Genomic DNA, 15,379 nt, shown 5'->3' with positions numbered 1-15,379 from the left:
CATAGTTCACCATGAGACTAAACAAACATCACCCACACAGTTCACCATATAATTAAACTCTCATCCGCATATTTCACCACATTTAAATAAGTCAACTTAATGTTTATGAAACATTTTTCACCACTTCGAAAAACCATCAAAGTTCAAAACTTTGGGCGAGTACTTGAGAAGATATTTACTAAGCAAAACTCTTGGGTCTCTTAGTGGATTAGAGATCCATAAATGATGAATCTCACATTCACCAAGTAGCCATTTCTCAATCCATATGAAGACATAATTGACTCACTTAAATGCTTTTAGATAGGTTCCAAAATAAAAAATTCAACCACAACTTCATATTCTATTATCAACAATAACACACTCACCTCATTAAACATTTTTCACTTCAACAACAATGAACTTATCTTAGCATAATATAAATGTTTCACTTCAATGATCGTCAATTTTAACATCTCAAGTACTCACCATATTATAAATTCATCAAACATTAGTTGAACAAGCATAATAAGACATTTAACATTATGAATTCTTACCATGAAACAAAAAAATTCTCATATAAATATAAATATAAATTATATGATCTTAACTTATAATCCACTTTGCTCATTTCATAAAAGCTCTCGAAGTAAGGTTAATTGCATTTGGATTCCATTTGGAGGCTCATTTAGAAGCATTTTAAAACTTAACTCGCTTATCGTCACGACTTAGGCTGCACAAATCCATGACTCAAGCTTAAGTGCTGACAAAGGTCATTGTACTCTCACAACTTAAGCTATGGATCCCCAAGCTTAGATTTCTTAGAAGAGAATAGAAAGGGGATGACTTGAGCTCAACAAAGAGGTCTCCCATCAACACCTCACAAAATCCATGAGAACATAACCCAAAACAACACCATTGAGAATTTGCACATGTACCCATTATGGGTCAACATAGGGAAGGAAGAAAGAAAGAGAACTCACCGTTCAAAAATAGAATTACAGGCTCAAGAAAATAGAATAACAACTAGCCTTGAAAGGAGATTAAGTCTCATTCGTGAAATTGAGTGAAGGATAAATGAGAGAATGAATGTGCTCTTAAGAGAGGAGAAAACTATTAGGCTTTTGAGGAAAATGAATGATTGCCCCTCTTAACACAAGGGTGACTTGTATGAATATAAAGAATGAAAAAATGTACATTTTTCATTAAAGACCAACCCAACCAAAATCCCACATATTTAGTGTGTGTTTGGTTAAGCGGTGCAATGACCACATTTTGCTATTTTTTTTTCATAGCGCCGACAAAGCAACTTTTGTTGCTTTTGATTTTTAAATTATTCATAGTAATTTTGGGAGCTAAAGTCGATTGTGATTAGTATGCAAATATGCACCTAACCCATATCTCACACATAACATAAAATATCATCCACTTTATTTATATTTTTCAATAACTTAAAAATATATTTAATTATTCCTGTAATTTAATTAACATCACTTAATTATATGATTAAAAAAATCATAATGTTATATGTGGAGCCCACAAAGGGTTGTATTTTCTCTCACTCACTTAAAACATTTGAAAGGAACTAGACTGTCTTTATAAGTGTTTGGGATAATTTATAAAAATCATTTATGTTTGTTTTTTATTTTGTGCACAAATAGTCAATATACATGTAATTAACGCGTGAAAAACATAAACTATGAATATAAGCTTATGCGTAAAGGTGACTTTTAATGATTTTAGTTCTACACTAAACTAAACATATGATATATTTAATTATTTATAAGTTTTTTTTTTATCTATTTCAACAAGTTCTGACTTATAAAAGTAATTTATAATTTACATAAAATTAATTTAATGTTATTTTTTCTTTAATTATAAATTCTTTTATTGACACTTTGTACAATAAATACTTGTTCAATAAATATTTAATTACACTATTTTAGAACCTGGTTAAAGACTTGTGAATAGTTTTTTTTTTTATTAATTAGTATGTTCATTATAAGATATATATTTAGTCTAATATAACTATAATTTGTAATAAATATATATTTTTAAATATAATTATTCTTTAAATTTATAATAAATAATTAAAATTTTAAAATACACTCTTTAGGAATAGAATAGAGAAGATTGGTAATCTCTATTTAAGAAAATAGTAGCTTTAATGTCCAAACAAAAAATTTCATTTTGTATTATATGAATAAATACGAATATTAAAAATAGATAAAAAAAAACACATTATAATAAGCATAAATCAATATCATTAGCAACAGTTGCGATATTCTTCTATAAATAAATATAAAAAACAAGACAATAATTAATATCAATGATTTTGGATTGTTGTTTTCTTCGGTTATATCTCTCATATATCACCAACCATCAAAACAAACTCAACGATAAAAAATAGAATAGTGGACTCCATTTCGTGAAACCGGTCATGCCACCTCCAACAACTCTTCTCTATTGTGCCTCAACTTCCCGAGTCCACGATGCTCGTCGCGCTACCTCCTTTTGGCTATCCTTCCTTGTCACACAATCAACTTTTAACCTTCAATCTTTTCAATAAACATATCCAAATCTAAAATAAACCCCCAATAAAACTTCAAAACACAACAGCCAACAAGCAAATCTCAAAATTCACCAGAAGAAATAAAAAACAGGTGTCCCAGGTTCAGATTTGGAGTTAGGTTTGATTTAGACTAGCACGAGCCGACGACAATAGATTCAAACTATAAATTTGAATCTGTATTATATGAATAAATAAATACAATCAAAATAGATAAAAAAAAGTTATAATAAAATAAATAAATTAATATTCTCCTATAAATAAATAAAGAAAAACAGGACAATAATTACGACCAACAACGATTTTGTATTGTTGTTTTGTCTTCTATAATCTATTCTACCTTATTTAATTGTTGTTTTTTCAATAATTAGATTGGAATAATCTCTATAAGTAATCAATCGGTTGACACCGTCTTAATCCCAATTTCTGACTATACACTTTCTTCAACGGTTAATCCCTCTCTGCACTTCTTCTCTTTTGATTGTTAGGGATTAATTATTTTCCGCGCACCAAACAGCCAAAGCACAATTTTGTTCTCTCTTCTAAGACACACCAATGCCGGAGAAGAAGAGCAAGAAAGTCTCCTTCACCGAAGAAGATGCTGTGACATTCATACAGAGGTATTTTTTTTTGTTTTTGATTTTTTTTTTATTTTAAATTTGTGTCGGGGCTTCAAAGATTTGGGATTTTGCGCAGGTACGACGCAACTACGGTGCTCACTTTACTTCAGGAAGTGGCGCATTACTCTCAACCGAAGATTGATTGGTTCGAGTTGGTGGAGAAAAGTGCGACTGGGATTTCTAACGCCAGGGAGTATCAAATGCTATGGCGGCACTTGGCGTATCGCCATTCTTTGCCTGAAAACTTCGAAGATGGGGCTGAACCTTTGGTCTGTGTAACACTTACCTTATGAAATCTCTTTGTTATGCTAATTTTTTTTAGGTGAAACAGTGCCAAAATGCTTCCAGTGATTCACTTCTGCAGTAGTTCGAAGTTTGAACAACCGAGTGTGACTTCTGTAGTATGGGATTTTTTTTTTGTTTCTCAAATAAGCTCTAGGGTGTGTTTGAAAGAACTCATTTACAACTTTTTTGAACTGATCACTTGAACTCCTGTGTAAGGGTTTGGTGGGGTTTATGAAATGTGCATAAGATGTTTCCGATTTATTTCATTAAGCTCTCTAAGATAATTCATGAAAATAGCTTAGAGCTTGTAAGAAAACGATTTGACGGTCTTTCCTATTTAGGATCGGTTTGGAATAAGAAAATAAAATGAATTAAGCTTCACCCCGTAAGCTAAAATTAGCTTATACTTAAGTTAAAATTGTGTTTCGAAGAAGCTAAATGAGAGCTTCTAAGTTAATTTTAACTCTTGAGAAGCAGATTATATCATTTTACCTGAGAAGTTTGTCCAAACAGGGTTTTATTCAATAAGTGATTAGTTAAGCTGTTTACCCAAACAGGTATGCTCATGCTATTTATATCCATGTCAGTACTATGTATACCCAAACAGATTATATTCATTTGTATATTTTGAAAGGTTTTCCTTCTTGTGCTAGCTTCCAAATTCTTTATGACTGTTTAAGAGTTACTTTAGCAACGTGAAATTCTATTTAATGAAGAGTCGAGTTTTGTTACTTAATATGCAAGACCATCGTGTTTATGATTTTGAAGTCCTGAATGCAACCAAGTTTTATGGTGTGTTTGGTCCAATGTCAAGATGCATGAGATGTGTGAATTTTTGGAAGCAACCTACTGTTGCTTCTACTATTTTTAAAAAATTGTCATGGTTTTACATGTTTGAGACGTGTGTCCAAGCACATTTAGTAAATATTTAAATACATAAAACTTAAGGTTGTGTCTGAAATTTCAATGCATAAATATTTGAATTAGTTCCTTTTAGGTTCAAAGTTTACACTTGTTTAATCTGTTTTCTGATAATGACTGACAACAATTATAGTTGAGTTTGTCAATGACATTAAGATTCACTTCTTGCAGAAAATAAAGAACTTGTCAATATTCTGTATATTATTTTAGTCTTAACAACCTTCACTCTACAAATTGCTATCTCAGATTAGTTTTGCACAAACTGCTGTATTGTCATTTTTTTCACTGGATTCTTGGATTAACATTGAATATGTTCATACTTATGTGGAGTCTCATTTCCAGGATGACGATAGTGACCTAGAGTGTGAGCTAGAAGCATTACCCCCTGTAAGTTTGGAATGTGCATCAGAGGCTGCTGCATGTGTGAAGGTAAATATGCTTGCCTTAATTATTATGCATTCTATCTCAATATGTTATGCCTTAGATAGTTATATGATTATCATTTGATTAGACTCAGCAACAACAAGAAGATATAAGGTGGGTTGGATGGTTAAGGGAGAAGGGAAGAGGGAAAAGGTTGTGGGTTTGATCCCCTCCGCTAACAAAACTAACATTCTAACAAACTAACATTTGCCTATAAAAAAAAAAAGACTCAGCAACAACAAAAACAACAACAAAAGTCTTATGCCACTGGGTGAGGATATGATTAAATTCATTCATATTAAGTAGTATTTGTGGCAGAGTTTTCTAATTTTTGCCTATCTATAACAAATGCCTTTTGTAGAGTCACACGTTTAAATTTTACTAATTTATTTTTTATGGTGGGGGATTTATAATTGCAGTAACAAAAAGATTTTTTTTTGGTATAAAAAGTTTAGGTGAGTTGGGTCCTAGGGGCTTACTAGGGCCAGGACATGTCTCAAGGCTCAATGAGCGCTTAAAAAGGTACTTACAGATTACCCACCAACAAGGTTCTCACATCGGCCGTGAGAATCGAACATACATCCTTGTGGGATATAAATTGGACCAATCTTTGTTGGCTACAAAAATGATTTCTTCAGGTTAATATATGACTGCAAGTTGGCTTGCCTTGACTTGACAAACATAAAGCTAGTCATGCTGTATGGTTGTGAATGCTAGGCACTGAAGTGTCGACAAGAGCAAAAAAATAAGTGTAGTGAAAGTGAGAATAAATATTCAAAAAGAAAAGATGGTATTTGGAATGAAATGATTCTGGGAGGAAGTTGGTGCGACACCTATAAAGAGATGATAGAAACTCTTAAAGGTGGTTAGGTCACTGAGAAGACTAGTGGAGTCTCCATTGAGAAAACTTGAGCTATTTAAAGATTGATTGATTAAATTGGGTTGGGGAAGACCTAATAAAGTATTAGAAGAAACCAATAAAAACACCTTTATAATTTTTATTGAAAATTTGGTATTTGGTAGAACTCATAGATGATCCCATGCAGTGAGGAACAATTGAGTTCTCTTTACGGTAACTGGAACAATTGTGTTTTTTTCTTGTTATTCAATTTTGACCAACCTGTTTATTCATCAGGTAATGATTGCTTCTCGTACACTGAGTGAATCTGCCCCTAGTAGCTCAACAATCGAGGCTCCATTGACTATAAATGTTCCAGTTTGCCATTCATCTAGAACTCGTATTGAAAATTCACAACCCTCTAATTTGATGCAAGGGACAAGCTTTATTTTTCCAGTTACCGTTCAGAGACAGACACTGCCAACTATATCATCGACAGATGGTATAGAAACCAAGGGAATAGTTGGTGGTAATATGGCTTCCAAAAGAAAAAGAAAGGCATGGTCAGAAGAAGAGGACATGCAGCTACGAGCTGCTGTTCAAAGATGGGGCGAAGGGAATTGGGCAACCATGGCAAAAGGAGACGACTTTCCTATTAAGAGAAGTGCTACACAGTTGGCCCAGGTGGTTTTCAAATCCTAAAAATTTATAAATTACATTGCCGTTATCAACTTGTATTATATATTTCCTTAGTGTAGTTATGTGAAAATTTCGTTGGTTGTCCATTTAAGGCAACATGGTTATCATTATCTGTTTTGATCTTTTGATTAATAGCTAGAAGATTTTGCAAATGGTCATGTCCATTGAGGGGGTAAGAAGTGTAAGAAAGAAAAGACAGCAAGGGTTTAAATTCTTTAAAATCACGTTCTCCTTTATTTTAAAACCAGCAACTTTTTTTCTTTCTTTTTCCATTATCTCACTTTTTGTACTTTGTTTTTAGTGTTAGCTTGTTTGGTGGTCATAGCTCTAGACAGCACCCTATGGTAATTGTAAATGATGAAGTGTGACGGTTCTGGCATTCTGATCATATAATCCATCTCAGTTAGTTAGTCCTAGACCTTGTATATCACCAAGATTCATTATACATATGCTATCCATTACATTTGGATACCAGCCTGATTTTCCCTGAAATTCAAAAACAGATAAGTTAAAATTATTGTTTAATCCCTAAGGTTTTAGTCTTGTGCTTCTTCCTTGTAATGAGTTCTTTGAAAGCAGTCAATTTTTGGTCTGATGTAGCAGATCTATACCCATCAACTATAATATTGGAGAGGGTACTTTAGCTTGATTGTGCAGCTGTTGAGTTTGGGCCTGTTGAAAACTGACTGTTTTTGGTGTACAACTGTACATTGTGGGTTAAGTGTGTCATCCCTTGATTCTAAAAGGGTGAAGGGAAAATTGCCAATGGAAAGACAAAAGTGTATTATTGCACACACATGGTGTCATCTTTCTGTGATTATGTTTGATTGTAATATAAGATTGATGGTACTGGGTATATTTTTATTCGTTGTCATTTAGTCAGGTATGATGTCTGGCTATCACCCAGTTTTCCTGGGTTCAAATCCTAACATTGAAAATTTTCATGTCCAACACTTTCAAGAACTTCTCGTATGTGATGGTTTAGGTCATAATGAATGATATTGGGAAAAACTAAGTCCCACATTGGCTAGAGACAGTGTTAAGATAGATTATTTAAGTGGAGGGAAAAATTCTGAGTCCCACATTTTACCTTTATTGTTATTTACTTTTTATTTTACATACTCTCATGGGTTATCTACAAATACTTGCAGAGGTGGAGCATTTTAAGAAAGAAAGATGGTTGTACAAATACAGGAACTGTAACCAGCACACAGTATACTACTGCTGAACAACTGGCAACACGACACTCTTTATCTTTAGCCCTTGACATGCCATTCAAAAAGTTGACTGCTCCTGGAATGACTGATGGTAATTTTCTTTGGACCTTTTTCTATTTTATTTCAATTTATCTTCATATTAATCAAATTCTTGGATTTGCCACACTTGTCCATTGATTTTGTCCCTTTTTTCCACGAATTTCGGTAACCCCTTTGTTCGGATGTGAGAAGTAGGGAGGAAAGAAATTGGAGAGAAAAGAAAAGATAAGTAGAAATAGGTAGATATTTTTAGGTTGTTTGGATTAAGAGAATAAGAAAAATGGTTGAGTTCTTATTCTCCCCTTATTTGGTTTTGATAGAAAAGAAAGAAGAAAAAAAATATACTTTTGTTAAATGACATTTTTACCTTTATTTTAAAATAAAATCAAAATAAGGGTATTTTGGTCATTACATCAAAGCTCTCCCCTTTTCTTCAATATATGGAGATCAGTTTCTTTGCAGTTCCCACATCATTTTCTTTCTTTCTCTTGAATCACTTCATCTTTTCATTGTTCCAAATGAGAACTTTTTCTTGAAGTGTGTTCTCTTCCCAACCCAATTCTCTCTCCTAAATCATTGGTTCCATACAAAGTTTAAGTCCTGAACTATCAACTGAGTCTGCAGGTTCTATGAACTATGATTCTCTATTGTTAAAATAGTAGATAACAAAGGGATAATGAACTGGAAACTGTGTGTTAGAGTACACAACGGATGCATGTTTATATACTTTTTTTCTACTATCTCCCAATACTATCAAATATTTTTTGTTAGGTCTGTTAATATCTGTTAGTTGTCACTTGTTAATATTAGTGAGTGAGTTAGTTGTTGATATATTTTAGTTTGTTGGGCTGAGATAGAGAGGAATTAAGGCAGATTGTCTACGAATAAGCGGGGGAGGTTGAAAGAGAGATCATCTTGTTTGTAAGAGTATTGGAGCCTTTGGGCATTAAGACATATAGATACCAAGTTTGGGAGAAGCCGGTTGTTCTTTCTAATAAGATACCAAGTTTCTATCAACTGGTATTTCGATCTTGGAGCTGTGGTTACTGAGTTTTTGAAGATGATTCCTACATTTGATGGAAAAGAGGCATATTAGTGGTTTGAGCAATATTTTGAATCCATTAGAGCATATGAGGAAGAGAAGCTATCAGAGGCAGTGAAGGCTCTAGGAGGTGATGCTCCCAACTGTTGGCTAACATGGAGATGGCGCAACCTGAGTGCAGCCCAGTGGACATTTGACCAGCCAGTAGCATGGGAAGACAAGAAATGTAACCGAAGATGATGAATCTTGGGTGGAAGAAAACATAACGAAAGAAGATGAAGGTTTGAAGAGAACAGAGCCATTTTTCCCTGTTGCTCAAGAGCAAGAAACAAATATAAGAAATCTACAAGAATTGGGAGAAACCCAACAACATCCTGGACAAAGAATCAGAAAACAGAACTAAAAACAAAGTTATTGAGATCAAGAATCATGGTGACTGAGATGACAAAGATGGGTCTTTTTTGGGGTTGCAAAAGGAGGTTAAAATTGAGGGTAGCCCTATTTTTGATAGGGAGGCGGAAAGCATGGAGCATTATGGGGGAGTAACATACCATGGTGAACCAGAACCATTAACAAATCTAGAGATCAAGAAATCAAGGTGGTGGAGAAAGAAGCAATAGTGAGGAAACAAAAGAAACAGAGAGCAACAACCATTTTGATGATGACAGGGACAAAAAATTTGATTGATTGAGAAGAGTTGTGACTCTGCAGAGAAAGAGGCAACTGAGAATAAGGGAAGCACTGATATGAATATGGGGGAGGAAGAAACTGATTGGCCAATAACAGAGAGAATGAAGGAAAAACAGAGGGCAATATGAGGGATGCCATTGTGGAGACTACCTTTTGAGTTGCGAGATGGAGAAGCAAACTCAGCTTCATAAAATGGAAATGAGGATTGAGATGGAAACCAATTCTATGGGTGGAATGAAGGAGGAGCAGAAAATGTTTGTGGTCCAAGCAAGATGGTCAACCCACCACGATTGCTAGAACCACTAGATTCGGTTTCTCCCATGGAGGCAGATGGGTGTGTGTCCTTAACTGTGCTGAGTTCTGGATCCCAGGCGTGCAGATCAAGCTCAGCTTAATCATCATGGGAACAGTAGTGGGTTGACCCAGGAGGCTATTTTGGTACTGGAGTTGTGGGATTTGGCTTGATCATTATGCTGCTAGCAGCTGAAACCTCAGTGAGACTTGTTCAGTTGCTATAAGTTATTCACCTTGAGGACAAGGTGAACCAGGGGGATGGGGAGTACGGGTCTGTTAATATTAGTGAGAGTTAGTTAATTGTTGATATCTGTTAGTTTGTTGGGCTTAGAGAGAAGAATTAAGGCAGATTATTTATAAATAAGAGGGGTGGTTGAGAGAGAGATAATTTTTTCATTTGTGAGAGTTCAGGCCTTAGGGCATTGAGATGTACAGAATCTTAGGGCATTGATATGTACAGAACCTTGAAGTTTTGCAAGTTACGTATTGAATGGAAAATTCCCATATTCTTTCTAATAAGATACCTAGTGCCTATCACTTTTCAATTATAATGTATGTTCTCTTGCTCAAGATTATTAATTTATCATATATTATGTGATGGGTTTTATTTATTTATTTTGAATTTTTTATGGCTTTTAAACTTCGATATTGATAATGAAGTGTTTGATTATTTAATTTATTTAATTGCTAGTTAGAGAAGTGTATTATTGAGTGACAAAAGTACAAGGTGGTATGCTCATGAATCTTTTAGAAAATGTTTTTATAGCTCCCTGTTGTAGTAAGATTACCACTTCAAAGAAAATTCATTATTTATAGTTCATTGTTCTAGTAATGTTATTTCAATCGTATGTAAGGCATTTGAATAACTTCTATTTAAATGGTTGCAGTTAAGCCATCCACATCAGTTAAAAATCAAGTGCAGATTAGAAATACTACAGAGAAGGTTGCCAGTAGTTTTGTACCACCTCAACAAGCTTTGTTGGGATCTTCTGATTTGCATGCAAAATCCAAATTAGCAGATGAAAAACCAGTCTTGAAGGGTAATCTAATTTCAGATCCTGTGGTAAAATCTGCCACAGCAACTTTGGGGACACGAATTGATCCCCTTTCAAATACTATATCACAAATTAAAGTTGCTCAAGTAAAAAATGCCATAGATACCAAGCCAGCAGTCAGCTCTTTGACAAAGCCATCCATTTCTACCAATTTGCCTTCTGATCCAAAGGTTCATTCAAATATAACTTGTGTATCTCTTGCATTGTGCACTAGTTAGATAAAATCTGCTTAACCTAAAATGGAAAATTCACTCACTGTTTTGTTTATTTTGTCAACAGAACAAACATGTTACCCCTTTGGCTGATAAAGGTGCTCAAGTAAAAAATGCCGTGGATACTACTGAGCCTGCTGTTAGCTCTTTGACAAAGCCATCTATTTCTACCAATTTGCCTTCTGACCCAAAGGTTCGTTCAAAGATAACTTATGTATCTCTTGCATTGTGCATAAGTTCAATAAAAGCTGCTTCAGCTGAAATGGAAAATTCACTCACTATTTTTTTTTATATTGTCTCAACAGAACAAACATGCTACCCCTTTGGCTGATAAAGTTCCATTGAAGCAAGATGTTAATCCCACAAAAGAGTTACAAGTTTCTAATCCGAGCACCATACCAAAAGAGAAGTTACAAGAAAATGAGCCTCCTAAAGTTACCACTGGAAGCCAGGTTGATAGCAACCCAGAGAAGGGAAGATTAGAAAAAGGTCAAGAGACGAGCATACCTCTTGTTAAAATTAGTGGTGGTGAGGAAGTTTCAAAAGATAAAGCAAATCAAGGAGTAGTGTGTGAAGAGCAAGGAAGTGTTAAGAAGGCTACTGAGAAAAACAACATTGACAAGGGGAGTCAAAGTTTAGAGCAAGACAAGAAGATAAATTCAATTAATCAAAGTTCAAATGATCAAAACGGGAATGATAAACATGTAAATTTGCCAGTACAAGATGAACTCAGCCAAAGTGCCAAGGTAGTAAAAAATGATGGGGAATGTTGAGTGATTTAGTTTGTGAAGATGAGTAGATTATTTATTGAATTCTAACTTAAAAGTTTGGATGAAATTTTAAGTTATTTTAGGAATCTGTAGCACATTAATGTGTTGTAATATTTTATTAAATTCTTCTTTAGTGGTAAATATATTTTGATGACTTGCATATTTCTATAAGACTAGTAGTGAAATGATTGATACGCAATGTCTTTTTATCGGGTTGCTTTAGTTTTTTTTTATAAAAATAATAGGTTGATAATATAAGTATCATTCTCAATAGAAATGTTTATATTCCTTTTTAAAAAAAAGATGTTTATATTTTTTCAGCATTTCTTTAAATGTTTGCGAAATAATATTTGCCCTAACACATTGGAAATTAAAGTTTCTAATTTTAAAACTTTGTAAATAATTTTATATGGATATTTAAATAGTTTTTGTTGTAAATTTTCCTAGAACACCTAATAGTAGTTCTTTTTTGTAGGTTTATGTTGGGGTGTTCTAAAACTTTTCTCACCTAATTTTTAAAATATGAAGACATTTATGTATTAACATTTTTTTGACACTATGCCCACCACTTAGTAAAAAAAATGTTCAGTTTCTTGTTTTGAAAATGAATTATAAGAAAATGATATGAAAAACTTCAGAATGATGAGTTATTTTTAAAAGTAAACTTCAAATTTAATATACAAGGGTGAATTATTGTAAAAAGTTAATTATATCTATGAACATATGCTATCCATTTATTTGGAGTTTCTTTAGGGTTCATCTTTCATGATAGAATTTTACTTGTGCGAGTTTTCAACAAATTATCTCTGACTTATTTGTCTGCTCTTCCTGGTGTAATATTTGTCTAAATTTCATATGATTCTGATTTCATTCTCTTTACCAAGCCACTAAGCCAGTCTAAGAGTTGACAAGCTCATCATCAATCCTCCTTGAAATTTCTGTCAAACTGAGGTAGTTGCCTCAATCCTTCCCATATTCCACTCTCTTCACATAGTAATAATTCTCATTTATCTCTTCCCTCTATGCTTTTTTATTCTGTTCAATCTTCATCCAACACTTGTAAATATTCTGAATGCATGCATGCAAAATTACTGCACAAATTCTTGTCTAATCTCAACGTCAAGATTTTTGAAGTCACTGTAATTTATTCTCAATTTTCCACAGCATCAAACGAAACCGCGGCAATTTAACACCCTGCCTAAGTGAAGGAAAATACATAAATTTAGTTCAGAAGACCGTCATAAAAGGACCTTGAATTTAAATTTCTTAGTGGGTGTTTGTTTTTCCGCTAAACAAGATCCAAACGTATTTTCAAGGAAAAATAACAATTTATTATTTCTCATAAAATGGTGCATCCTGCCAGTGGATTGAAACGGTAAAACAACCACACCCTGAACTCTCTCAATCTGAAACAATAATGAGTAGTATCTTATCATATCATATCCAAAAAGCAACATTCATTTCAACAGAATAATAATTTACAATATATTAGCCAAAAATAGAAGCACGTTTAGCTCCACAAGCTATAACAAGTAAACTCGGTAGTTGAAAGTGATTTCATTATTTGTTAGTTGAAGAATCAGTTTGGGGCCAAACGCTGATCTTCTCCTTCTCATACTTAACAAAGACAGCTCCAACCGCGGCCACGAAATAGATCTGAATCAGAATAATAGCCGGCGAGTGGTAGTTAATGACACCCTTCCCGGTGGCGAGCTCCACCAGCAACAGCGCCGTGAGACCTAAAATCGCAATGCGACCGTTCAATCGCTCGCTGTACTGGCTGAACCCTAGCTCCACCTTTACGCCGCCGGAGACCGGTTCCTTCAGCGGCACCGGTGGCAGGAACACGCCCGAACCGGATCCGGAGGTTCCTTTCTTTGATTTTTTGTTCTTTCGGAGCTCCGCCTTCTTCCCCGTGCCGCTGCGGTAACGGAGGCGGAGCTGGTTGATGCGGTCGTCGAAGGTGTCGTCGGAGGGGTCCGGTTCGGCCTGGGATTGGTCCGAACCGGAGGGTGGGGTTTCGGGCTCGGCGGCTCGGATGGTGAAGAGTCTGCGAGGGTTGGGTTTGGAAGCTGACAGGGGGAATGAGAGCGAGAGTTTCACAGATGGTGGTGATGCTAACATCGCCATTTTTGCTTCTGTCGGTTCCTTCTTTCTTTCTTTCTTTCGGTGTTTGTTTCGGATAGCTTGTTCTTTTTTTATTTTTTATTTTGTGTGGTGCGATTCTCACTTCACTTCTGAACCATAAAATCAACGTGAGTAATACATATATTTTGAATATTACATGAAAATTGAAATATTCATATTTAATAAATTACTTCTAGAATATTAATAACTTCATATTAAGACATAATTGTTCAAGTTTGATTAAAAAATAATGAAAATTGTTCAATTTTTTCCCAATAAAAACACATGCTAAATAGCCAAATTCACTCTTGAAAATATAATATAATGATAAATTGATCTGAAAAAATATAAATTTAGTTTGTAAATGTATAAGAAATATTATAAAATTAATTTGTGGTGCTTTTTTGTATATTCAAAATTAAATTAAATTTTTTTATCTTTTATAAATTAATTTCACATATTTTCATAAACAAATTTAATTATTTATCCCGAAATATATGCAACATGAATTTTGAATGTAATAGGAATTTGAGCCAAACAAATCCAACACTATATTTGTTCGGTTTGCTAGTTTGTTAATTTATTTTTATATTACTTTCAATAGTATAACTAAATGAGTTGTGACTAGGGTTGAAAATGAGTAAAACCTTATTAGACTTGAGTTGAATACGTAAAAGCTGACTTGGCCTATCAGCTTATTTAAAAGTTTGCTTAAAGACGTATTTAACTAGTTAATTATTTTAAAACCTAGTGAAATACTAACTAAAAAAAGAAACTTATAAAATTTCGTATAAGTAATGTACAAATCCAAAAATAATCGATAAACAAAATCATATTGAATTCAAGTTATTAAAACACAAAAAGAGAGCATAATATTAAAAAATATATGGATTAGAGATGATTTATACTAATATAGCCAAATAAAAATATTTAAATTGTTTGAAAATGTCCTTACAAAACATTCTTCTCTTTGTAAGTATTAATCTGGTTGCATTATCCTTTCAACTCTTTTTTTGTTTGAAAATTTTTCACATGCAAGTGAACTCTCTAAACACTTTATATTATTATTATTATTATTATTTAAACAAGCCGACCTGTCAAGCTTAACAAACTTTTTTTATAATTTGGCTTTAATCTTTTTATCTAATTTTTTTTTAAAAGCTTGAGCTTGACATTTATAGTAAACAAGTCAAGCCTAGCTTAGCCTTAGATAGATCTAAACATAAGCCCTTGATAAGCAACTCGGCTCATTGTTATCCCTAGTTATGACTAATTCTTTGAAATAGTATTTACATAATTATAAGTAATAGAACAACAACACAAAATAATCAGATGATAATAATTATATTACAAATTTCTTATAAGAATATATTATAATTCATAATTAATTAGTCATGCATCGTGAATGCCAATTTGTCATCAATCCTTATATTATCATTATAAAAATTGAATCTTTGACTTAGATAAGGTTAGAAGTATATGCTGGTTGATTCGATTTTATTCTATTATAACAATAGAAACTGATAATCGAACCAAAATATAATAAAAAAATTATGTTTTTTTAATTATTGACTTTCGGTTTAACCCGTCTTCACTTAAACA

General features: G+C 33.4%; 2 protein-coding genes across 2 annotated transcripts; one reads left to right on the top strand and one right to left on the bottom strand.

The window, feature by feature from the left end:
• The first annotated feature begins 2,846 nt into the window (after window positions 1–2,846).
• LOC114415262 lies at window positions 2,847–11,816 on the top strand. Its single transcript, XM_028379864.1, has 8 exons — window positions 2,847–3,165; window positions 3,242–3,434; window positions 4,714–4,800; window positions 5,930–6,316; window positions 7,483–7,639; window positions 10,501–10,838; window positions 10,948–11,073; window positions 11,186–11,816. Exons 1-8 carry the CDS (start codon window positions 3,101–3,103, stop codon window positions 11,651–11,653), a joined length of 1,821 nt encoding a protein of 606 aa, XP_028235665.1. The 5' UTR covers window positions 2,847–3,100; the 3' UTR covers window positions 11,654–11,816.
• Window positions 11,817–13,047: 1,231 nt separating this feature from the next.
• On the bottom strand, window positions 13,048–13,857 carry LOC114415260. Its single transcript, XM_028379863.1, has one exon. It carries the CDS (start codon window positions 13,778–13,780, stop codon window positions 13,211–13,213), a length of 570 nt encoding a protein of 189 aa, XP_028235664.1. The 5' UTR covers window positions 13,781–13,857; the 3' UTR covers window positions 13,048–13,210.
• Between the last annotated feature and the right edge of the window lie 1,522 nt (window positions 13,858–15,379).

Source organism: Glycine soja, chromosome 6 (assembly GCF_004193775.1).
Source record: "Glycine soja cultivar W05 chromosome 6, ASM419377v2, whole genome shotgun sequence".
NCBI classification, from domain to species: Eukaryota; Viridiplantae; Streptophyta; class Magnoliopsida; order Fabales; family Fabaceae; genus Glycine; species Glycine soja.
This window is presented reverse-complemented; position numbering and strand designations above follow the sequence as displayed.